At 41.0% G+C, this 26,295-nt stretch overlaps 1 protein-coding gene across 1 annotated transcript in view; it reads right to left on the bottom strand.

Annotated features, from left to right (window-relative positions):
• xpr1a (xenotropic and polytropic retrovirus receptor 1a) overlaps positions 1-26,295 on the bottom strand; it is a 63,898-nt gene that overhangs the window by 7,111 nt on the left and 30,492 nt on the right. The window contains exons 3-11 of the mRNA XM_076087927.1: positions 14,810-14,911; positions 9,489-9,709; positions 9,190-9,339; positions 9,022-9,105; positions 8,061-8,142; positions 7,654-7,841; positions 7,114-7,293; positions 4,640-4,808; positions 3,575-3,775 (exon numbers count right to left, since the gene is read on the bottom strand). Of these exons, the coding sequence (XP_075944042.1) occupies positions 3,575-3,775; positions 4,640-4,808; positions 7,114-7,293; positions 7,654-7,841; positions 8,061-8,142; positions 9,022-9,105; positions 9,190-9,339; positions 9,489-9,709; positions 14,810-14,911 (1,377 nt within the window). The remainder of the gene's footprint in view (positions 1-3,574; positions 3,776-4,639; positions 4,809-7,113; positions 7,294-7,653; positions 7,842-8,060; positions 8,143-9,021; positions 9,106-9,189; positions 9,340-9,488; positions 9,710-14,809; positions 14,912-26,295) is intronic.

Genomic DNA, 26,295 nt, shown 5'->3' with positions numbered 1-26,295 from the left:
CACACACACACACACACACACACACACTTGTTGTCCACAGGCCCTCATGAGGTTAAACGCCATTAAAGGCAGAGCACCTCGGCAGGCTCATTTTATGCAACAGGCTCAGTTCCCACTGGTGCAAAAAAGTTCACAACAGAAACAATCAGTCCCTGCATCAAAGAGTAATTGATCATCTGTTGCCATGGCCACCAGATCCATCAACAAGGTAATTAAGAATCCTGCAACTGGACACCACTCAACAACAGACCTCATCTAACCAAGTATATGAAATTCATACACAGTCTGATTCTGTCCACGGGGTGAAAAACACTTGACTTTAGAACCATAACGCCTTAATCTGAATGAATTTGGAGTTCAAATACGGTACAGACACTAAAATAATTTTGGTGACATTTTTAAAAATAAAACTGACCCACAGAATGAGCAGAACAGGTAGCCTTATATTGTAACTGAAGGGACGTAGATTATGCTAATTGTGAAATCTCATAAACACACACCTCCTCATGAACAGGTGGCATTCACCAGGCTGAGACACGGTATGCACGACAAGTTGGTGCAGTTAAGAGATTCAACTCGTATGAACAAACCTCACAGAGAAAAGAGTTTGAGGACAAGAATATAATGTGCTTGCATACGGCTATTTGGCTTTAGCAGGGGTGAATTAGAGTTCAAGCAGGCAGAGAGAGAAATTTTACTCAGAGCTGTGTCATTTATCTCCATTGGTTAACGTGTGTGTTTGACTGAGGTGTGTGTGTGTGTGTGTGTGTGTGTGTGTGTGTGTGTGTGTGTGTGCTGCAATTCCTCTTCAGATAATGAATGAGGGGTCAGAACATGAAATGAAGTTAGAAAAGCTGTCGGCTCTGGGCTCATCTCTATTCCAGCAGAGTCCAGCAGACATGTGTTCAGCCCTGGGCTGGTAATTACACTCTCCCCTCGCCTCCCCTCCTCTCCTCTCCTCTCCTCTCCTCCATCCATTTCCTATCATTATTCATGTTTTGATATCTATAAATCTGTGAATCATCATCCCTTTCATGTCGATATTTAGCACCTACCTGTTATTCTCTTGTTTTTTTCTGTTACTTCTTTCCTCTCTCCATCTAACCTTTCATTTGTACCTCCCCCTCTACGCTCTATCAGCTCTAAATTGTCTGATCCTTCACCGCAGCTTGACTCAATCTATTTTCCCCCTCACCCTCATGGTCAGACTCTCACAGAGACCAGCAGGACTAATGTTCCTCTCTGCTCCTGGTTATTTTAGCTGGGTTAGGGAGTTTTTGATGTTGATGCCACAGACAGAGGGATGTCTTTAAAACGTGTGTACATTGACAGGACAACCACCTTCACATTTCTTCTCATTGAGGATCTGTGCATACCTTGTCTATCTCTGTCTATCAGAGGCTGTTTGCTATTTTTGCCCACCATGCAGCATCCTGTTCTCCTCCCTTTGCTTGTCCATGAGATAAATCCCACAGGTTTAAATTAGCATTAGGCCTGTAACTCCCCTGCATCTAAAACAGCAATAAGCCTCAAGCCAATGTACATAATGCCGAGTCTGTATTGATCCAAGTTAAGTATCTGCTTTATTATCAGGCCTCACACGGTTTCTTTTAGAGTTTGGAAATTCTGACTTAACCAGGGAATCCTCCATCATCTCTGAGCATCAGCTGAGATGACAGTTTCATGACAGAGTCCAACCACATCTTCACAACACTGAACCGAACGTTTCTCTGAGGGGAGAAATCTGCAACACATAAAAAATGATTTAACGCCTGAACGTTTCTTTCTAAAAACTGAATCACAGTTTGCCACATATACAGGTGAGACTGTACCTTGTAAATGGAAGAACTCGACCCTGAACACCACTCAGTCCTCTGTAGAGTCCAAAGAGAAGCCAATGATTCATATATTGCATTTAAGGTTAAATTATTTCTCCTTCCCGGAGCTGAATGTGTGAAGTTCCAGTAAGGCGTGAGGTGGTGAGGTCATCCGAGCTGTGATCAGGTTAGCAATGAAGGTGACACATCCACAGACAGACAGTGGGAACTCTGCCAGATACTCCAGCCACCTTTTACAGCTGGACCCAGCGGTGTGAACACGACGCCACCCTGATGTCTGTTCTGGCAGATGATGGGCATCATCTGTCCTGCCTACACTAAGGCTACAGTAGAGGGTTTTGTCGTACCTGTACTTTGCACTTTTAATGCTTCAGAGGCTGTTTATTCATCATTTCTATATTTGGATGCAGGATATTCTGACATTGGTGCCTATATTTGTTCATCAAGGGCTTTAAAATTGACCAGAACAATAATTTCTGCAGCGGATACATCAAATATCTCCACAACCGGCAATTTCCTCAACCATCCATTCACTATCCATGAGTATCTGTGTTCCCACCCTGCTCCTTTGCTTAACCAGCGATTGGTCTCAGCCTCCATTATCGTGCTGAATGAAAGACGGCTTCATAGAGAATAACACATGAAGAGAGCCCATTAGTCTACAGGCTTCAGACCAGAGGAGGAAGGAGGATATGGTTTAATGGACAGCTCTCCTACTGAGCAGTATAAAAAAAAAAAAAATAAAATAAAAAGGGTTTGTCCATCTGTATGTCTGTCTGTCTGTGTCTCTTCCTGGTTCATTCAATATCAGATCACTGGCGGTCAGCTTAGGAAGCAAGCGTATTGATTTGAATTCATATCGTAAAAGAATAAAGTCAAGCTGGGAAATAACATTTAGCGGTTTGAAAGGTTGAAGATGAAGTTTCATAGCTGGCATTTTGCTGGCAAATAAATATATAAACTGGCATCTGAGACGAGTTTAAAATATACGACTGGCAAAGAAAAGTGCTTTCAAACGAGCTGTGTGGATAAATATCTGTGATGGAAAACTGAAATACAAAGGGTGCATACTGAAGGGACGCTTTTATTGCCTGGGTGCTGTATCTTTGAACATGAACTCCTTTGTGATACGGCTTCTGAATCTGAATAATTGCAGGCTAATTGTGAAGCTGTCGGAGGGAGAGAGTGATTTGACTTTTAATGTAACCCCTCTCTTTTTGCCTTTCAATCTTGTTTCTGGTAGATATCAAATGGAGTATTTTTCTTTCTTCTTCTCTATTTTTTTTCTTTTGCTATTTCTCCTTTCCTCTGGTCTGTCTCCTCTTTCTCTCTGGTCTCATGCCCACATATTGAATGCCATATTATGAGAGCAGAACCTTGTTTATCCGTGGCTGTGTCGGACAAACCTTTCCCATTTCCATTATAAAGCTCGAGGCACCGACAAGGAACCAAGGCCAACTTCTAGCATTTGCACTCAAGGTCACCCTCTGCTTTCTCAGTGCACACAACTCAATTCAAAACCTCAAAAAGCCTGTGTGTTGCTGACATGCTTCTCTTACAGCAATACACAAATACTCTTGCTCTTCTGAGCTGAAATTTACTGCATTGTAATTGACCGAAGATGCATATTTACATCACCATGTTTACTCAGCTCAGATCAAACCTCCTACCTGGGGTACATGACACAACAACATAGACATTTGAGTGTAGATATGATTGCGCGTCCCGTGTCCTACCTCTATGTGTGGCATAGAGCGCGGCAAAGGTGACGACAAAGAAGGTGGTAGAATATTTCCCAGCATTCACCAGGTGAGGGAAGGCCCTCTTGGTGTCACGGTAACGCCTCAGGCATTGAATGAAGCGGAACCAGGCGGGCAGACACTGGATGATGGCGCGCAGACCGTAGGAGTAGCTGTGGCATATGTGGTCATCAGGGTCTATAATAGAATAAAACAGTGCATGATTTTGTTAAAAACCTCTTTTTCTCTGCCTTTTCTCTAACATAATGTCCCCTCCTCACATTCTTCTTCTCGCAGCGAGGCTCATTATTATGAGAGTCACATGGCGACCTCGGAGAGGCCAAACATTTCCGATCCATTAGCTCCGTGTTAATTGGCTGCGTGGAGGCCGAAGTGTCACCGTTGGTGGAGTGGACGGACAGCAATTAAAACCTTATTCACATCGTATTTCCTGACAGGCCAGATCGGCTGTCTGGCACGCTGTCAACTTAGTCCGAAACATTTAGAACCAAATGGTTTGGGTCTTTATAATGACACGATATAGCAGGTGAGGAATAAACACTTATTGAAAATAAAGTAGTGCATGTATTCAAATATCTATAGCATCAATCTATTGTTTAGTGCATTCAAGGATTTTCTTTGTGTATAAGTTTTGCAGTTGACTTTATACAAGTGTTCCAATTATTCAGAGGCCTAATCTATGTATATCTGCTTCAGTTAGAATATTTTCCTTATAATTTCCCAGAGAGCAACAAACTCCTGAGAACCGGAATGAACTCTACTCCAGTAAATAAGAAACACTTACTCAGGATTATAAATATTGTGTGGTTGAACTATACGTATGGCGACCTATATCTATATAGAAATGAGAAAATTCATACCCAAAAAACTAAGTGTACCCAGCTCTTTCACACCAATGTTGTATTTTTGTGTGTTTTTTCTATAGCTGGGTATAAACCTTCCCCTCCCTGGCTCCTGCTATGTTCCATCTGCTCACAGACAGAGGCACAGAGAACATGCATTTTAAAATGTGGCCATTTTGAACACAGATTCATGTCTCACCTTTAATCTTGGGCAGCAGGCCCTTGCTGTTGCTCCACTGCAGCTCGAAGATGTAGTAGCAGATGAGATACTCCAGGTCCATCAGAACAACCACCAGAGAGTTGAGCTGATCAGCCAGCCAGAAGTCTGCGAACTCCACCCGATGAAACGGTGCTGTGAGCACGCGGAACTGGAAACAGACCACAGAGAAAAGATGGCAGGTGATAAAGTTAAGCTGCTATTTTATAACAATATTCATTCTTGTCTCAATGAGCTCAAAGTGCACTGACACATTCATTATTATAAACCGGAAGAATGTATAAAAGCATCTAAGAAAAACATGCATTTCTCATTTTGTGTATGTGCTTTCAACACTGGGACGGAATTAGTCAATAATTAGTTGGTGTGAAATTGTCGCAGTTCATCAGTAGAGAAGTGCAAAGCAGGGCAAACCTCTATTAATGATCTGCATCACATGAAGGGATCATAACTTATCAGCACACCTAATGAGTCTGTGTGCATGTCTCTGTTTATTTGTGTGTCACTACTAACTAGTACACAAAACAAACGCATGATGTGGCTGGCAGGGATTTGTGGCATGCTTCGGCTTCTATGGGCATGTTATTTGGGATATGTTCTTTTGGCAGGAGCTCGTTTATTGACCGCGCTTTGTAAAATGATCCAATGCTGCTCGACTCTTTCCATTTACCCCCCCCAGGCCACTTCTGACATTCAGGAGTGACTGTATGCCTCTCACTATGTACACTTTCAAACCCCCACAAACACTCTCCCTCCACTGGAAATGTCAAAGAATATTGATCTTTTTTTTTTTTTTTTTTTTACACTTATCAGCTCATTAGATATTTTTCTTAACCTGTCAATCAAAGTCTGTATTGATCGAGTGGCCATCTCACCCATATCCGCTCTGTCTGTGTGGATGTCTCAAGGCTGAGCCCTATGCAGTGATGTGGTTAGGTTTTCATTTCTTGAGCAAACACTAGTAATCCAGGTGCTAGATCTGCAGTTTGACCTTTAATTACATCTTTGTCCTCTGGTGTTTATTGTCAGAGGAAATTAGCACATCTGGCATGGACACATTTTTATAGCACTGCTAGAAAAAACAACAACAGATTGTTTGTTCCAAGAAAACTACAATTTCTCCTGAAACATCCTTAATCACTTATTGTGTATTCTAGGAGGCAACATGTCTGACAACCATGAAAAACAGCTCATATCAGCTCTAATACTGCGTAGGTTGTTGTGATTACTGAGGACCAATCAAGACTGAGGCTGATTATGGAGCCAGTCAGTGGAGGAGGGCTGAGGGAGTGCTGCTGAGGACTGTGGGGAGCTGTGAAAGAAAGGAGACGAATATGAGGAGGGGGTATGCTGCTGCTGGGGAGAAGTAGGGAGGGAGGAGGAGGGACAGAGGAGTTCAGGGCATCAGCATACTGATAGATCTATGCCTGTAATGATTGCACAGTCACAACCCTCCACCTCCCCTGGGACGAGGCTGCATTCTATTATCCCTCAAACCCTCTGCCCTCTGTTTCGCTACATCCCCCTCTAGACACACACACACACACACACACACACACACACACACACACACACACACACACACACACACACACACACACACACACACACACACACACACACACACACACACACACACACACACACACACACACACACACACTCCTGTAGCGTAGCTTAGACAAAGAACAGTGTCACATAGGGTTTGTAAACATGAGGCTTGAGATAGATATCTACATGCATTCATTGTGTGGAATAGAGATACACACACACACACAATGGATAACACAGTCAAAAAAAATGACTCTTCACTTGTACGACAGTATGTAGGAGATTTCGCAAAAATCACAAATACATTTTTTTATTATATGCTGCAAAAATTCATGGCGATATTTTTTGTAACACTATGGGTTGTGTGTAATTATAGAGGTTTTGTTTAAATAACATTTGGTGAAGTTTTCTGTCAATATTTTGGGGGTTTTATAGTTTTTAAATATGATTTTGGTTAATTAAGGTAAGAGTAGAATAGCTGGTTAAGGTAACTTTTGGTGTTGTTGGTTTGTCTAAATGTATACATTTTTTGCAATTTTGTGTACATGCATACAAATAACAACCATTCTCTTTAATACAAATAACTACACATTTCTCATTAAACCTGGCTCCTGCACTCTGTGCTGCAATTCAAGTTTATTCTGTGTCAATACCATATTCAATCCTCAGCCCATATGAGCCGGTGTCTCACATTGTCTCAGCTTGTTGGCTCACAATTGTCAACATTAGTCTTTGTGTATCCATGAACCTTGACCGTTTGGCTCATTCATCCAGCTCAGATTTTCAGACACTCCGAGTGAGTATTATTGGTGGCACCGAAGTTCAACGTCATCATTGTAATTCTTTCAAACTAAAATAGCAGAGGAGTAAAAGAGAAGCTCCGATAAATAAATGTATAGACTGACCAGCAGCTTGAGAAGCCAGAATCGCGATTTGTAGTAGCAGGTCTTGAAGGGGTTGAAGAGGAAGAGCACCATGAAGCCATAGAGGATAAGCGGATTGATCTGCATGGGGATGTAGGTGTACTCCGAGTAGAGACAGGAGAGGATGCTGAGACACCACAACACACCCAGGAAACCAGCAATCTGCAGCACACAGGGGAGAAACAGAAGCAACTGGCATTAAAAGAAAGCACTTTTGACACATAATCTCATTTAACAAAGCAATCTGAATAATTCTGTGCCACTGATGTTGTGTTTTGTTACTCCATTGTATAAATCAAACCCTGTGGAAATTAGATATGTACTGTTTCTGCTGAATGAAAAAAAAAAATGTATTCCTTGAATTTGGATTACCCTGATGACTCAACAGCCCCATTCATTCCTATTGCATGTTGTAGAAATGCATGGTCACTAATTCAATCTGAAAACAAAGTTGTTTCTTCATCACACAGAAAAAGTTTATTTTCTCTAATTCAGTAACATAAATAATTGTTTCCATTTGACCTCAAACAGGTGTTGGTGTGAGAGGTTGTTTCGGGGGTTGATCTCGAAGATGAGGACGTGGTTGACTCCGGCCTGCCTCCATCCGTAAGTGTTGATGCCCAACAGGAAGAGGAACTGGATCAACAGGAAACCGCCCCGATAGATCCGCACCAGTGGCCACACGTTCTCCAAGCGGATAAAAACAGCACCTGATGAAAACACAGTGGATTTTTTGCTTTTTAAAAGATAAAATATAAAACCCTTTACCGTCTGTTTGATAACGCATCTGAGGGAAAACAACAATAAAAATCTGCCGAACATGCTCCTTATTTATCTCAAGCCATCTGCCAAAACTGCCAGTTATCTTACAGTGACACATTGTTGCAGGAAATTAAAAATGTATGAATCTGGATGTTAATATGACTTACCGGTGAGAACGAAGGAGATGGCGAGAATGATAAAGAAGCCGCAGTAGAGTCCCACACGAAAGGTTGTCCAAGCCAAAGCAGGCTGAATCAGGCAGACGGGAATATAGAAAAAAAATGTAATAAATAATGTTAATAGTACTAATATGAGACACCTAACTACCGTGTTATACATATTAACGAGCTCACAGATGCTAAATAGTGATATTTTGTATGTAAATACAACTTTTGAAATGAATGTCTCTCCATAAAAAACTCTGACTACTTTAAATGTGCTTTAATATATTTATTATACACATGCCTGCAGGGGAAATGTAGTGATCAATAGTCATATAGCACAATTCAAGTCAGACATGACAGTAATTAATGCATTAATAACAGTTGATATAACATAGGGGGGTAAAGTGCCACTAGCCTCGATTATTTCTGAAAGATATCCTGTTCAACAATGGAAAGGCACTTATAAAATCAATACTAAAGGCTCTCATGGTTTCTCTCTCTTTGTAACTTCCCAGCTTCCTTCCTCTCAATTTCTTCCATAACAAACCGCTCACCTTTTGTTTTTAACCTTTAGTCACCACCAGCAAAAGATCTTACAGTAAGATGAATGCAAAGATTATTCTCGCTGAGATATTCTCAGGCGCGGACACCACATTTGTATTCAGGTAATTTAATACTAGAGTAAGGGAAGGGGGGGGGGGGGGGGGAGGGACTGAAAATATGACAGACATTTATTTTGTCTTTATGTGCTAGTAATTCCATTTTAGTTTGCAGAATCCCTGCCTTGATAATATATCAAATGACAAAAAAACTGAAGAGAAGAAATGGTTGATATTATTGAACTCTTCTGCATTTGTAGGAGAATATTAATTTGCTTGAGAAGTTATGCGTCCAAACGTTTGTGAGGCACAAATGAGGCTCATATGACTCAGTTATGTCCAGTGTAATCAGCTGCACTTCTAACCTGCGCTGCCCCCAGTGGAGGAACTCTCAACCTCTTCATGGCCTTCTGACGATCTCCTCCCTCCAGCTCAGTGGTGACGATGGTCTATACACAAACAACAAACAATCATTTTATTTTTGTATTATAGCGTGTATGTGTGTGTTTGTCTGTCTGTATGCGAGCAGGCACCTCTGTCTCGGAGATAAGCTGTGTGATCTTCTTGCAGGTGTAGAAAGGTGCCACCTCCACGTGAGCCACACGCCAGTCGGCCCCGCGAGGAGTGTCCAGGACCTTGTCATGTTTCTTCAGGATCTTACGGAAACCAGTGAAGTTCAGGTTCTGTGGACGGCAAGCAGGAAACAATTGTTACATACCAGACCAACAGATTAGAAGGTTTATTTATTACATCCTGCCTTATTTACACTATAGAACCTCTCCGCCTTGACTCAACCTTGAATGCAGGTGTGTTTGAGAGTTTGTAATGATACCTGGTAGTTCTGGAGCAGGATGAGGCTGAGGTAGAACTCGCTGAAGGCTAGCTTCAGGTCCTTGATGTTGTGGTGTTTGCAGCGTTCCTCCTGCGACAGGTGGAACATTGTCTTGCGTCTCCGCAGGCCGGGCGGGGCGTGGCTCTCGCGCTGAGCGTCCAGTGAAGACTGCAGCTCATTCTGCAGAGTGGCAGAGCGTCTCTGTGCTTCAGCAAGCTTTTCTACAGGTTGGAAGACAAGACAATTATGAAAAGAAGAGGTTTATGTTTTTCTTATGGATTATTATTGCACCACATTTATGCATTTTTATAATGCATATATCCACTTTTGAAAGTTGTGCAGAACTACTGAAGCCACTATTTTTACTCGGTAGTTATATTCTATGTAGTCTAACCCAATAACTTTATGTCAAGTCTTCCACTATGTATTGTTGTTTTGGTGAATTAAAGTCAATTTGATTCAATATTACTTCCTAGGGAGGGAATTTTTAAGTACAAAGGACATAACAAAAATGAGTGTTATGAATTAAAAGCAAACAAACAGCATTCATAGGTAGATTTAATTATGTAAGGCAAACTGTTCTTCACTCTGTTAGACATGTTTTGGTGATCTAACCATTATGCCTGAAGGAGAGAAGAAAGAAAACTCTTCAGTTTGGCTTTTGCCTGATAAACTACTGGGAAGAAAAGTCAACCAGCTGCTTCAGCAGTGATCTTGGTAGAGGACAGGTCTCAGTATCAAGAAATGACAGAGAACGAGAAGGTGAAAACTCAAAAACACTTTTACACACCCTGTCTCCTCTGCTCTCCTGCCATCTGTTCCAGGAAGCAGAAGCATGGAGACTATTAGGCTGAGCTGACATGTAAATGCTGCAGAGGGAGGAACCATTATCTGGGTCAGAGATAGGTTAATATACCCAGAAAGAGAGAGATGGGCGGGGGAGTGGGGGCAGTAACCTGCATTTCATTAACTTCTCTTGCATTTATACCTACTTTTCCAACAAAGATTGGTCCTCATTCTACACTGCTTCTTTTTTTTTTTTTAACCAATCAAAAGTCATATCAGGCTCAGCTACTGAACAATGGAGGCCATATCTTTTATTGCCCCTTTGACCATTCTCCTCTTCCTTCTATCCTCACTATTCTTCTAAAAGCAGAAATACAGACTTTTTGGTCCGATGAACTACTGAACTATTGAGTTGCTAATTCCTCAGTTTATGAACTCAGCACCAAAAAGAGAATACAGTCACACAGACTAAGACAAGTAGTTTCTTTCTAATGGCCAGTTTGTGAGCAAAAAGAGTAAAGCTGAGTGCGTTTAGTTGGTGGGCAGGCTGGCAAGACAATTTTATGCACATACTCCTTGATGTATTTTTAGGTTTGTACTAGTTAAGTATCTTAAGTATGAAGCTAGTGTGCTTACTTCTCGTTTTGAGAACTTGCAAGTCATGTTTATTCCTGCTGTGACTTCTGCAACTTCATCCAGCTGGTGCGGAAACCATAAAATAAACAGACCTGGAGTTAACAATAAGAGCACTGATACCTCCTTGCAGTGCTGTTTGTGACAGCAGTCTGATAACACACAAAATCTGATTTGGTTTGAAGCATACTGCCAGCCTGAGGAGCCGAGGCTCTAATAGCTGCTCCTCTGTCCAAACTCTGAAGCCTGCATCTGGAGTTTTTGCCCTAGACGATAGTGATAACTGTCCATTGCCTGCGTCAGAGACACTTAATCCCAATCACAAATGATCACCACAAGAAATTCTAATTATTTTAACCTTCAAGATTTTTTTAATGATTTGCCAATCTCTGAAATTTATCCAATTTTCCCTATTACTGATCTTGCAGTAGCACTGGAAAACTTCACAAAATCTTTTAATGACAGACATACATGCCCATTATAAAAAAAACACATTGAATTAAGAGCTCATACAGTCCTTAGGTTCTCCCCACAAATCTCCAATGTCATCCACAACCGAGACAAAGGCTGGTCCAAGGCTAGATCCAGTGGAACCCCTGTTAACCTTTAGGCAACAAAGCATCATCTGCACCAGCATGATTAGGAAGACTAAATCAATACATTTATAAGACAGTATAGCATCTCTTTAGGAACTCCTCACGGTTTTGATTTGACCATTTCCTCTCCTCTGGTCTCCATTGTCTCCTACCTGGATAAAAATATATATATATATTTTGCTGTCCTCTTCATTGACCTCTCAAAAGCATTTGATAACGTTGATCATAAAATCCTACTCCACAAACTTTATAGGACACAGTCTACAGGTCTGGCTGAGGCCACACTTAATTGGTTCCACTCTTACCTGACAGAGAGAACTCAGACTGCTGTTATCGTTGGTACTCAATCAAGCCAGCTTACCATCAGAGATGGGTTGCCACAGCGGTCTATCATTGGTCCATTGCGGTTTACATTAAACATATATGACATAATTCTTCCTAATACTCCAATGTCCTCTTTTTTGCGGATGATATTGTATATGCCCCAGGCTTCACTCCAGCCCTGTCACGTCTTCAGTCTGCCATTCATGCTTTCCAATTAAACTCCTTAAACACACGTTTAAATGCATAAAAAACTAAGTACATAGTATTTTCCACCTCCACCAGTGACTCTGACTTTCCTGCCATGAACTTTCAAATTTCGGACTGATCCTTATTCTCTGTATCATCGGGTTGGATGGACCTCCTTACAGTTAAGAAGAAATAGCAATCTCATGTTGTTATAAAGCTCAACCACTGACGTTTCCAAACTACCTCTCATTAAAATCCAGTAAATACAGTCTGCGATTCAGAAGCTACTTAACCTTAGATATCCCTCATGTACGCACTAATGTTGGCAGAACTGGTTTCAGGTACTATGCACCTTTTAAATGGAATGAACTGCAAACTGCCCTCAAACTACAGTCTTGCGTTCCCTTTGGTAATTTTGAAGCTTTATTGTCTGATGTTTTTTATGATTCTTGTAACTGTTTTTAAATCCTGTCTTTTGCGTAGTTGTGTCGTTTCTGTTTTGCCGATTGTGTTATTGTGAATGTTTCCTGTTCCCAGGTCTGTCTTGGAAAACAGATCTTAATCTCAAGGAGACTACCTGATTAAATAAAAATAAAATAATAATGATAAAAAAAGGGAAAAACAACAGTGATGGTGTGGAGGGCTCACTGGTGACTTTCAGGCTTTGTTGCTTCAACACACCCACCCACACATTCTCCAGATATCACACTTACAGAAATGCTTCTTCGACATCTGAATTCACAGTAATCCTTCTACTCGACTCGTACAGTCTGTCACAGCAATGCTTGGATGAACACATGACAACAGCAGGAGGCGTGAGAAAGTCAAGACCCTGACTGCCTGGGACAAGTAGCTTTAGATTAAATCTGAGGATTGCAGTGGCCCTTCACAACAGAGGACATGGCTGGACAGTTCAATTGTGTGCTGCTAATGGACCTTAAACAGACAGGTGTTGGTGGTTTAGATTTCAACTGGTATGGCTTTATTGGAGAAGTTTAAAGAGCCTGTTGCTCTTCCTAAGCTTTCAAGATGAAAGGATATTCTATTAAAACAGCAGTCTGCCAAAATCTCTTTTTGGTTTGTGTTTAACCCATCAAGATGAAAGTGTTGTCCAACAGGATGAATTTCAGCGCAATGCAGCAGAATGGCTTTGAGAGGTCAAGGACCCCTTTCAGAGGGTTATTCAGAGGGAAAGAGCTATGTGGAGGCAAGTGTCTTATGTAAAGTCAGCACACGATTTATCTCCATCCATCCGCCGGCTCTCTTTCTCACAACCTATCCAGCCTTTTCAAAACACCACACACTATACACACACTTACACACACAGTAACTGGCATCAGATAAAGCTGTGTGTGGAGGATAAAGAAGACGCCTGAGAGCAGGAAGGAGACGCTGATGTTTTCATATACAACATTTAACCAACCTCACTGCTCAGGTCTGCTGAAGAGAGACGGTGACTCACTGGCTGTAATACTGATGTGTTGGGATTCTGCTGTCAACAGACATACGCATGTCACATGTAGCACTGAGAACATCAGAAATTAATATTGTTTGTTTGGTTCTATTCCTTATTCTGTTTTTATTCATATAGACAGACATTAACATAAACAAATCAGAACCCTCTGAGCACTTTTGCTGCTGTATGAACAGATAATGAATGACAATATAGTAAAACTGCTGAAAAATTCAGTACATTAATAAACCATTAAAAAAATGTCCTTATATACATTTACAACTACATTATAGTGTGTTTTAAGCCCTTCAATGTTTATATACTGCTAAATAGTGTTAAATAGTTACCCACATGATGTTCTGTCACAAGCAAAGGAACTATGTTGTGATTATGAGCAGCAGATAATGAATCAGGATAATAAAAGACAGGTTAACGAGACATGGCCTCTACAGCAGCCAATAATAAGCCTCTGGCATATACAGTATGGCAGTAATGAAGACATGCACTGTTGAGGATCAATGTTTTTTTCATTCAATCAACCTCCTGCTAACAATATCTGTAATGATTTACAGTATATCATATATATTTGATCCTATAGCCATCCATCTGCCAGTTATGTCCCATCATTATGAGCTGGAACAATCTTGCCTGTCAACCTTGGCCATCACCTGACCTGTAGTTTCACAAACAGCCTCTAGAGGAAGCACTCGCTGTCTTCAGACACCTCCCACTTCCCCCTGAACTGAAGTTTGAGACCAGAAGGCAACCTGCTGGTACCAGAATACCAGATAATATTATGGCTTCCATCTCATGTTACACGGTGCACACATACTCCCCTGCTCCCTGAAATACACACAAGCAGGCCTGCTCGCTTGAACACGACAACCACTGGCTACTTCAATCAAATGCCCAGGATTAGACACAATGTCGTATGGCACAGAAACTGGAAGCTTAGCACGGAGTAAAATGTGCACAGCAATTATGAAAAAACTCTAATATATAAGATAATGATAAGTGATGGCAGCTGAAACCTATAACAGTATTTATATCATGGGTTATACAATATATTACACCACAGTTAATTCAAGATGAAATGTATTGAGAATGTATTTGCCGATGGAGCATTATTGCAGAGCAGAATCAATCATAGAATATAAAAAAATAATTGCTTCATATTGGTATGGATTCATTAAGTCAAAGCCAATGAAGTAGTTTCTCTGAATACCAGCCCACTTATCACACTTTAACGGTTTCAGTTATTTGATCTGAAACTGCTTTCCTAAATTGTCTTTGATTTCACAAACTCAGCATCAACCATTCATGTAACTGAAGTAAATAAATACCTGAATAGAATGTGTTGATTTTCAGGAGCTCCTTCTCGCAGTTCTGGAAAAACCTCTCCTCAAACTTGGCGTAGTATCTCTTCACCGTGTCTTCATCCGTGACTGAAAGAACAACAGAAAAATGGTGATAAGTATGTTAATGCACTGTTGCACTTTTATAATCTTGACCCACGGACGGGATTTTGATGACAGTGCTCTTTTTTTTGTGATTCCCATTTATGCTCACGCCTCATAGCTAATAAGCAATGACAAAGCACCGTTTATATTGTGATGGGTAGACGTGAAAAATTAAGCCACAACAAAACTGTCTGTGACTGAGGGGAACAAAATAGAGAAGAACACATACTGGAGTACTAAAGCAAAAGTAATGAGGCTGTAGGAAAGTGCCTGCATGTACCCGATAGATCTCTCCTTGCTTACATTATTAATATAATTATACATCATGTGAAGTGACAATAAGTGAGACAGCATCTCAATGTGGGTAAGGTGGGAAGCAAATATCTATATGAAATACTTTTAACTACAATGCTATGGCTTTTCTTTTCTTTTGTAACAGACCGTGATAAGTGAGAGTTGTCCCGTGTCTGATCTCCTGAGAACAAAAGAAAAATGCATCCGAGTATTTACTGTAGTTTAGTGCAGAATTAAGTCGAATTTTCAATAGTGAGTGAAAGCCTTCGTCTTACTGTTTAATACCTGAAATACCTATGTCCTGTGTCTGAATAAATTAGTAGCTTGTAAGAGTATTACAGCATATAAATCCAAACTCCTGTGTGTAACTCAGTCAATCATCCAAAAACATATCCCTGTAGGTTTGTCTGAGCAGAGCAATCTAGCTGTTCAAATTTGATGAACAACTTCCTTCCGTCTCACTTCAGTCTGACAAAACCCTGCATGTCTTTTTCAGGACCGGCCAATTCAATCAGCATTGATGCTCCGTCTCAAATAATCCTCCCCTCATTCACAGCAGACTACCCGACACCTGACGGAGTTTAAAATGTGGCCTCTGGCCAGTTACCTGCCAAGCCCAGATAGTGTCCGTACGCATGCGCATACACACACACACATATGCACGATGAATCTCTGTGTCACGTTCACACCGATAGTTTCACATCACTTTTATTCATTAAATATCAAACAATAACGAATCTACAGCACCGTGTGTCTCACATACTATTATTAACAGTTGACCTTCTTATCGCTCAGACCTTGTTGTGTCATTGATATCTAAATGTCAAACAAAGACATTCATTTCCAAGCAGAATAAAGAGAGATGTGGGTTTGACATATAGAGTCAGATCCAATAGTGATACCGCATTGAATACATTTGCTAGTATATAAAGCGAGGCTTGGCTGCCACTGGTAGATGTAGAGGCTTTCTATTCAACACAGTAATAAAAAAGAGACGCCCCAGGCAGCAGCCTGTCAATATGCTCTATTCACACACAAGCCTGTGATGAAAAGGTAAAAACATTTTTTCAACAGCTTTACAAGGAAAATAAATGAGAAACTGCCTCCACACCCATTAAGATAATCAATTATAAGTTAATTAAACCGCATTCTGCAGGTGAAAACACTCTCGACAGCCTAAAGTAGAAGGACAAATCCTAAGGAGCATAAGGAAAAGTTCCTACAGCAGATGCATTGAGACCTGATGCATAATACCCTTTACTCATAGTAGGAGTTCATCAAAGTAGTGCTCGTTAAACATCCAAAACAAGATCATTACAGTAATGACAACTGAAAGAAATGGGGCTGCATTATTGTAGTAGTTTGTGAACGAGAACAAACGTCCACTTAGGATCAACAGTGACCTTTTCATAGAGAGATAATAAGGGACAGAGCTCTTGTAGTACACTGATAATGGTACATATTCAGTGAAGAGTAAGAGTTAGTAAAGAAAGAAAGATTTAAATAATACCTCGCTCAATAAAGAGGGCAAAAAAAAGAGGATAAGAATGCAGGATGGAGACAAAAGGAGGGGGGAAAGATGAAGCTTCCACGAGAGGAGGTGAAAGAAATGTAGACCGACAATAAACAGAGAGAGACAGAAAAGGAAGCAGATGGTCTCCAATCTGCCTCGCACCTCTACACAATTGCACAGATCAGCTGCAGTCACAACTCCTCCGGCCCTACAACGATGAAGAGCTCAGCCACCTCAGCAGCTGCCAGACGAGTGGATGGATGACTGTTTGGATAGAGGGATGCATGCTTGAATTGCTGACCGATCGGCTGGCGAGCAGGTTAGCAGGATGACTGAGAGCCTGGCCAGTCAGTGTGCCGTGACAGAATGACTAATGGGCCAACATGCTCCTTTAGTTAGACCTGCAGGCAAGCAGCACACTGGGCTGAACTGTAATTCAAAGTAAAAGGTTACACAGCTAATGAACACTTCGTATGAAAGAGCACTGACGGATGGAGACGCAGAGTAACAAGAGGGGGAAAAAAGATGAGGAGCAGTGAACTGTGGATCATTTAACATCTAGGGTATGTTACCCATACATCAAACATTAGGTTTAAAATACATCTAATATATCCTAAAATTATTGTCAATTATGCAACACAATTAAAAACCTTTATCTTAATAAGAAACAGCTTGTCATCTTGGACTGAGGACTTTTGTAATTCTGACGGGCAGCATCTTAAACTGTGGTGCACCATTTAATCTGATGAAACTATGTGAACCACCTGATTTCACTGAATCAGGGAAAAACACATTTTAACATTTCTTTTTAGAACTGCCCTCCATGTGGAGCTCAGGAAATAACATGAAAATGTCATTACATGTAATTTTATGACAGTAAATGATGTTCTTTCAGGTGATTTTTAAAACGATTTAGTACATTTACAGAGATGTTTCGGTATATATTTTGTGAGTTTACCTTCTTTCTCTCTTAGATGCTGACTAACAGAGTTGGTGGATGAAAGTGTAGATGTAAAGGCACTTTGCAGGTGGAGAAGGGGTTATGAAATGGCCATGCACGCCCGTCTCTTTGTTTCCTGCCGACCTCGTGCACTACTGAACACATCAGTGGAGGTGTGTATGTGCATTTCCACATATCAGTACATGCACACATCTCTTTTTGTTCCTGCAGTTATGTGTGTGAGGCGTGCAAAGTGTGTGAAGTGTAACAACAAAGGCCACAGTCAGTTCATCTTCACAGCTGTGTTTTACTGAGGCTTCACCAACAGACTCTCTCTGCTGAAACGACTGTGTTATTTCAGCCATCTCCTGTCACTTTACATTCAACCAGCATTAGCACAAATGAGCGTCATCAACATCTCATAATTACGTTGTCTCAACTCTTTACCTGCCTCCTAAGATCTAAATGCAATGAAACCCAATTACAAAAACATTCTGAATTCATGCAGCTACTATCGCATTTACTGTTTCTTTAATTTGATCTATGTTGTCAGTGTTCATGTACATCTGACAGCTTCTCTTTCAGCTACACAGTATGTGTTCTCATTATCACAAGTCTGGGTGGACGATAATATAGGTGGCTTTCTAGAGTCCAACAGCGCTCACAAGAGGGATTTGAAGATATATAAAAGTTTGGACTTCATGGGAAATGAGAGCGACAGAATAGAAAATACTCCCTTCATCAGCAAGTCAACTCTGGATCTTAAACAGAGTTGTGTGTGTGTGCGTGTGCGTGTGCGTGTGTGTGTGTGAGGCCACGCCAAAGGGATGATGATGGAGCACCTTGGTAAGGAATAATGGTTCTGTCCCTGTGGGGCTGTGCGGTGATATATGTCTCTGCTTTGTGTGTATGTGTGTGTGTGTGTGTGTGTGTGTGTGTCTTTAAACTGTGTGTTTTGGTCAGTACTTCAGCACTGACACTTAAAGTGTCAACAACAGACACTATTCCCCTTTGTCTTCAGAGAACTAAATAGACCTGTGCTAAATAACGGATCAACCAGCTACAGGGCTGAGAAATACCAGCAGCTGAGAGAGCTGCATTTTGGTCAAGACGACCAAAATATGTGGAAGATGTAATATATCTTAAACTACAGAAAAATCAATGTGTGGTTTGATTAGATTTAGGACTTTTAAACCCTTTAAATCAAAACCATGTACTAAGTAAGAGCCAGCAGTGGTGAGGCTTGTATTTTGTTTTCTCGCACCTAAACTTGTTGATGAATCAATTATTTGAAAGGCCAAACATGAGCTGGGTACAGCTTTAAAAATGAGAATTTACAGATTTTGTCCACTTTGTATCATTATGAATTATCTACTTCAGGTTTATGGACACATAAAACATCATGACACAAACATGAGCTCATTAAATGTGATTTGTCTTTTATAGACTAAATTATACATTAACTAGTAACTGTAGATGAACTAACAATGTAAATCATGTGTCCAATACAAGCTTCCAGAGCCCAAAGTAACATCTTGATATTGCATATTGACAATTCTTTTAAATGATTCATTTTGCGTCAACATATCGATTACGCAGCTCAGACATAAAACCCAATCATTTATTTTCTGTTTCAGAATCATCAGCACAACAACTAAACTGCTGGACTGTCTGAACAAGCAGGAGATGCAGGGGCCTCAACAGCAGTGTATCAAGGGTACCAAGGGGTTTTGTACTCGAGATAATGAGCCAAACTTGAGTACAGCATGCGATGAGGAGAGTAAATCCAGTGCAGTATAGTGCGCTCATTCATTGGCTTCCCCTTTTTTCAGACAAAGAATTGTGCTGGTGGCTAGAAAAACAACTCTTGACCTACAGTATTCCCAGGGCGGCTTGTAGAAGGCAGCCCCCCCCCTCTCTGCTAACCCCTTCTTCTGTAGATTGTATAAATAAATGATGAGACAGCTTCCCCGGAACCCTACTACTCTAACCCCCGAAACCCTTCACACACACAAACACACACCCAACCCCCAACTTCTTATATTCACATACAGGCATTCTGTGACGCGACCCCATAAGACCAGCACATAAATCCTTTAAGGAGACCCTCCAATTTGCTGACAGGGAGAGCGGCAAATCGACACAAACATATACATGTCACCCTGTATCGCATCCTTCACAACTCAGAACTGCCTTTATTTTCTTGGGGGGATGTTTGTTGTTGTAATGCTTTTATTCTATCATTCTTCTGCTCTATCACCTGTTTCATGCTGAAGATCTGTTGGCGGTAAGTCAGGCGGGACAAGATAATTGAAAAGGCACAGAGAAGCAGAGCAATGGTTTCCGCTGTGTTAGGAGCTCAGATATGATCTGTCACTGGAGTCTGAAGAGAAGATAGAGGACACAGCATTGCTGTCTTCACAGTCCTCTAACACAAACAGGCTCACACTCCCGAGACATACTCAAATTATACGTCCCTATTTCCAAGCTCGATTTATCTCATTTAATGACACCTCACTGCGGGATTTAAACTATGTCGGGGGAGCTGAAGAGACCATTACATTATGATTGTTGCTGTGTTGGGCTTTCTTATCTCTTCCCTCCAAGCACACAGGTGTAAATTAGAAATGAACGGAAAGACAAACTGAGCTATAAAAGAGAATAGGATTGGGCTAATATTAATCTAGAGGTACGAACATGTGTGACTGCATGCATAAAATCAACTTCTACATCCTCCAGTGCCAAGCTTCAAGGAAGGAAACACTACAGTAAAACCAGCCAGATACCCCCCCTCCATTCCTCCATCTCGCCTTTTTTTCCCCTCCACTTATTCCCATTCGACCCTCCAGCCACAATTAATTCTACCAATCATCTCTCTCATCGAGGCCAAGGGAGCATTAAGAATGCACACTCACTGGGCTTGACTGCCAGCCAGGGACAACCGGAGGCAGGATGAGGAACTACTGTAGCTCCCAATCCATTGTGTACTATTTATACTGCCAGACTGCAAGCTAAGCAGCTCCAGAAAATATACAACGCCGGCGTTGAGTATATAAAATGATATGATGGAGAGAATCACATATTCAACACATTCTGAGAGGTGTTAAAATATGTGTATATGTATGTGTGTGTGTGTGTGTGTGTGTGTGTGTGTGTGTGTGTGTGAAGGGGGGAGAGAGGGAGAGAGACAGAGAGCGTGAGGCACATGTGATGGTGTGGTGGTGGTTTTTTACGAGCAGCCAAGTCAATACATCATGAGAGGCAGAGAGTAAAAGAAAGAGGCCAGATGAGGTGTGAGATGATCATCCCACAGCACTGGAGAATGGTTATGGGAGATTCATACTGAGTAAGAAAGAGGAAAAAGAGAGGCAGAAAGTGGGAGAAACGGGAGAGAAGAAGACAGAAAAAAGAAAACGTATTCTCTATGTGTCGGTATAAGAGTTAAACATCTTTAAAAAGCTTATAACGGAGAGGAGAATAGAGTTGAAATGTTACTTTGTTAGACTGAACTACTGAAATTTGTACTTTATATTATGTCTGGATGACTGCAATGTACTGTACAACAATTTATGAATGGAAAGAAATGTGCATTAATGGCCAGAGAACAAGACATTCAACTTCCTGGGGAGAAGATGCATAAGATGAATGCTTTTAAGTCACCACTAATTCACAATAAATAGAGAGCAAACACTATACAGCACTGGCTTGGTAAATTGATTGCATGCTATGTAGAAAGTAAGTGAGAATTTGAAATGCTGTGAAGAACAAGTATATTACTGAAACAACTCATTGTTGTTGTGTCCTATTTTGTCATAGTTGTACTAGTTATGTGATTGAAAGAATCCAATGATTCCCAGTAAATGGTAAAACATTCCGGGTTACTTTGAAAATGCAGATATGTAAAGTACTGGTGTGGTGCTTTAAATTCTGGGATGGAGTTCAGTCCAAGGTACTGAAATCAAACACGAACGGGTTGGAATAGGCAATTTTCCAAAGAATTGTGTGGTAACCATAATATGAACTGTAATCCATCACCTCTAATCGAACAGTCAGCATGAGTGTCCTGATACGGGGAATTGTCTTTGATGGTATTCCTGAAAACAACCTTCCAAGCTAGAGCGTCTGATCACTGAAGGTTGAGGTGTTAATTCCAAGAACATGTGGTCATCAGGACCAAAGGATCATGACTTCAGACAGAACGTTTCTACTGCAGTAATAATCTTAGTTTCTAATACAAGTAATGCTTGTGCTTATACTGGTGTATTTAACATAGAGTCAGTACGTCAGTAAACATGGACATTTCCGTGTGTGTCTGAGTAAATGTCTCACAAAATGACGTATAACAATAAATTGGTTTCAGCTCTTTTGTCCAGAAACAGATAATCATTTTTGCCAAAATGAAAGTAACTTTATGACGAAGTAGGTATAAAAGAGAGAAACTTTTCAGTATAGCAATTACTTAAGTGAGTTCTTAAACCAGACATAGAGGTTGATGCAGCGCAATGAAAGAAGACCACTAATAGGCAAAGTTGAGAACCATGAAGTGGGTCATGTTTGTTGTTACATAGGCTTACTGTTGTGTCCTTTGTATTTCCTGTAACAATGTTTGTGCTAAACTGCTTATGAATGTATGAGAGGACTTTCTATTTGTAAAATCTGCCCAGTCAGTTACCCTTGCCTTTTCTCAGCATGTCTGTATTAAAGCCCTGATAGTTCCCGTATCCCTCATAAGCCCACATGTGCTCGCGCCTGTTGACTGCAGAACAGAGACACACACATTTGAGGCCACACACACCACAGGAACAAGAAGCATTGTGGTGACTCCATTTAGAGTTCAGTGGAGGGCTAAATGGTTGAAAGCACAGAGGAGGTTAAATGGGAATAAGGGAGATGAGGGAAGAAGTTAGATGAGGTGAAATTGGACAGAGAGGAGAAGTAGGGCACAGATTCTTCCAATGGGACAAACAGGAAGTATAAAGCAGTAATATTGTTGACCAAGAGGCTGATGGGAAAGTTAATTAATCCTGCTCTTTATTCCTCAGAGGGCAGTTTTTCTCTCTCCCCTCTTCTTATATTTTACTAAGATGATGCTGTGAAATGTTATCTCTGACAGTCAGAGTGAGGAAGTGTTCGGCCCAGACCTCGCTCTCTCTCTCTCTCTCTCTCTTCTCACAGCACCACACAGAGCCTTGAAGAGGATAGTCTCTCTACAGGTAGATAGAGCCCGACGGAAAAGGCCAACTGATAACGGCGTGAATTAAAAGCTGTCCGATTCATCTCATTGGGGGAAATGTTCGCCTGAAATTTTCAGCTTCAGTCACGTCTCCCAAACTTTGTCAGATATCTAAAGCCCTTTGAGATCCAGAATATTCTGAGTCCGTCAGTGGCGTCCGCTATAGTGATCTTATAACCTAAAATTAAGCGTACCATATATACGCTGTGGTCTGAACTGCACTGTCTAGTCTGAACAAAATTTGTTTTGATTAGCATGTGTTATAGATCTCATTTAAAGCCATTTTAATGCTAGCTTTTCAACGTGATATTCATTGCCAATATAGCTGGAGAAATCCAGACTTTATTCCTGTGGCAGCAGCCTAATAGAGGATGTCGACGAGTATCAATGTCTCAGTATGCAAACTCACGCACTGCACTGATCCCGTATTAAACATTAAATGATGCAAATATAATACCGAGTGATCAGGTCTGATTTCATGGAGCCAATGTGGAGCCTGTAAGGTGAGTGTCAGATGACTCCACTGAGAGTCTCCAGTATTGAGTTATACATTTAACTAAAAATGGAAGCTAATTTGTGTATCCTTTAATTCAAAATGCAGTTTAGTGTGTACTATTATTGCCTGTTTTCTTTTTTTTTTTAAAGCCCACATTAAACTCAACAGCAGCCAATTATTTCTGAAGTATAACTTTTTTTCTCTGCCGCCATGTACCAAATATAAAAGGTATAATACAACAAATGATCTGAATGATTTGATACCTTATACAGGACATTCAGTCACAGCAGAATTAATACTGACGCTTTGGTTCCCTGAAGCCTCAGATGCACTACAGATAATTGCATCGATGTGTCTTTGGATTGGAGGATGTCATCACTTTGATAGTCATCTCCTCTGAAACATCTCCTGCCTGCTCTTTAGGATGACTGTCAATAAGGTTCCGAAAAATGACTGAATGGCGAGCAAAGCCGTTATGTAAGCACACATCTGCCCAGCCTGCTGAGGTCAGCGCATTGTAGGTTCTTGGCATAATATTAGAGATCGATATATTCCTAGACACTAGGATGGCACCGCAAGAACTTTATAGTGCACACACGCTTGCATATGTGTGAACTCGACAATATGGCAGCACAGAGCTCGGGGAGGCAACATAGGCTGCTCCTGAAAGATTATTCATTGAGCTGGAAAAAAACAAAAGGTTAAATGAAGCTTGCTGGGGTGGCTGCAAATCTCTCCATACGTAGAAGAATCAATTCTTTAATTCTGTCTTGCTCCACAGCTTTTTCTCTCCACAGCATCTCCTATGGAGAGTGAACCCTAATGTGAACCCTGTGAATAGATTCAGTACAGTCTCCAATCTCTTCTCAAGATCGTGAACTAACCGCTTAACCCCATTAGTCAGGGCTGGTCTTTGGTCACGGCTCATTAAGATAACAACAAGGTTTATGTTCTGCTCTCAGGTTTATGTAAACATAATTGATATTAATCATAATCTACATGTAGTCTGTTGAGAAAAGACAGCATTCAGATATGCTCTACTGTGCTGCTGATGTCTCTTTTTAACCGCACTGCGGGAGAGGAAGGGAGGACTGGACCCTCTAATCTCTTGCGTTAGTGATTCTTTTCTTTTTTGCCACATTTATTGTCATCACTTCATCCTCAACTCCTTTTCCAGGAAGAAGCATGTCTATTTCCTCTCTCACCTTACTCCCTCCGCATCTTTCCTCTTCACTGAGCTTGTTCAGTTGATCCGTATGCAACCAAGTGTAAGGAATAAGGGCGGCATCCTAGACTCACTGCATTCATACGGAAAATGTCAGGGCCACGTCTGTACTTGAAGGCCACAGAGGAAACCAGCAGAGTCCTGTTTGCAGCTGCAATGCACGACATGTAGCAGTAAAGTACTGTACTTCCAATTTCAAAAGGAACAAATCATACTCTGGGTTATGTTTCTTTTTCTTTTCCATTACAATGTTCTGCTGATGACGATGGAGCAATGCTACAGTCATTCTACATGTCAACATTTATTATAATTTGACAATAAATATGGTCTGTCTCACTTCATTCCTCTATTGCTGCACAGTTCCCTTGGTGACAACTGGTATTCAATATTAAAGCCTGTAGGTTTTGCGTGATCTTACATCATCTAGATCAGCTCCATTGTAATCTTGCCTGCTCCATTGGCCTGCTGTTACATGGGAAACACACAGCATGCTGCAAGACAGAGGAGTTCTCTGGTCAATCTGGATGATAAAAAGTTATAATATAAGATAAAAAAATAATATGTGAAGAATTGTACAACAGATTCAATCACTTGCATTCAAAATTGTTGAAAGAACAAAGGAACCGATGTGGAAAACGAACTGATGCTGACACCTGATTTCTTGTGCATCTTGGAAAGCTGATGGATGGAAGAAGGAAATTAACTGTCTCACCACTAAAGCACCCATAATACACGGACCAGGGCACACTTAATAAAAAGGGCAGACTCTCACTAATACGACCAATAAAATATGGTGTCAATATGAATAAAAGCTAAAGACAAAAAGCAGCGATTGGCAAAAAAGATTTGGTCATTTAACAGAAAAAAAGAAATGCAACTGCTGATTGACCTTGAAATTTTAAATGAATATTTAAGGAAATCATATGCTGATTATGGTACCTGCAGTGTGAAATAGGAAAGAACATCCTTTATTCAAACATTCGACCTGGAGCCAAAATGGCCCTCTGGAGCATTTCACCTGCTATAATAACACAGCCACTTGGTTGGAACAAAATTGCTCTTCCATTTCAGCGTCTAGGTGTGTGTGTGTGTGTGTGTGTGTGTGTGTGTGTGTGTGTGTGTGTGTGTGTGTGTGTGTGTATGTGTGTGTTCACTATAAATGCACCTACTTGCATGTGTTTGAGTCAGTGTGTGCGTGTGTGTGTCCTGTCCCATTTTTGAGAGCTGGTTGGCTGGGAGTGACATTGTCATTATCGACATCTTTCTCCGCTCCCCTGGATCCTGTAGCCATTAGCAACCAACTCCGGGAGACAGCCTCTCCTCTGCTGCAGCCAATTGCTTTCACATCGCTGTGTGACTGTGTGCATGCATGCGAATGAGCAGGTGTTTCTCTTGCGTTTGTGCGTGTATGCATTCATGTCTGGATTTGTCTCTATGATAGCGCGATGATTGAACGTGTCTGTGTTGATTATTTGATCAAATGCAGCCTCACTGTTACTTATTTATTCCCAATTTATTTCTGTGTTAAGGCAAATGTTCCATGGCAGTGGGGAACACAGGGGGGGAAACACTCACACACATTTCATGCCAGGCATGCCGAACAGAAAACTGCACAGCAGAAAGAAGCGGTCAGCGGAAAATAATCAATAGGTGCTGATTAGGCCTACT

Source organism: Anarhichas minor, unplaced genomic scaffold (assembly GCF_050575085.1).
Source record: "Anarhichas minor isolate MPS153535 unplaced genomic scaffold, ASM5057508v1 ptg000010l, whole genome shotgun sequence".
In the NCBI taxonomy this organism is placed as follows: Eukaryota; Metazoa; Chordata; class Actinopteri; order Perciformes; family Anarhichadidae; genus Anarhichas; species Anarhichas minor.
The sequence above is the reverse complement of the archived record's forward strand: the minus strand, read 5'-3'. Positions and strand labels throughout refer to the sequence as shown.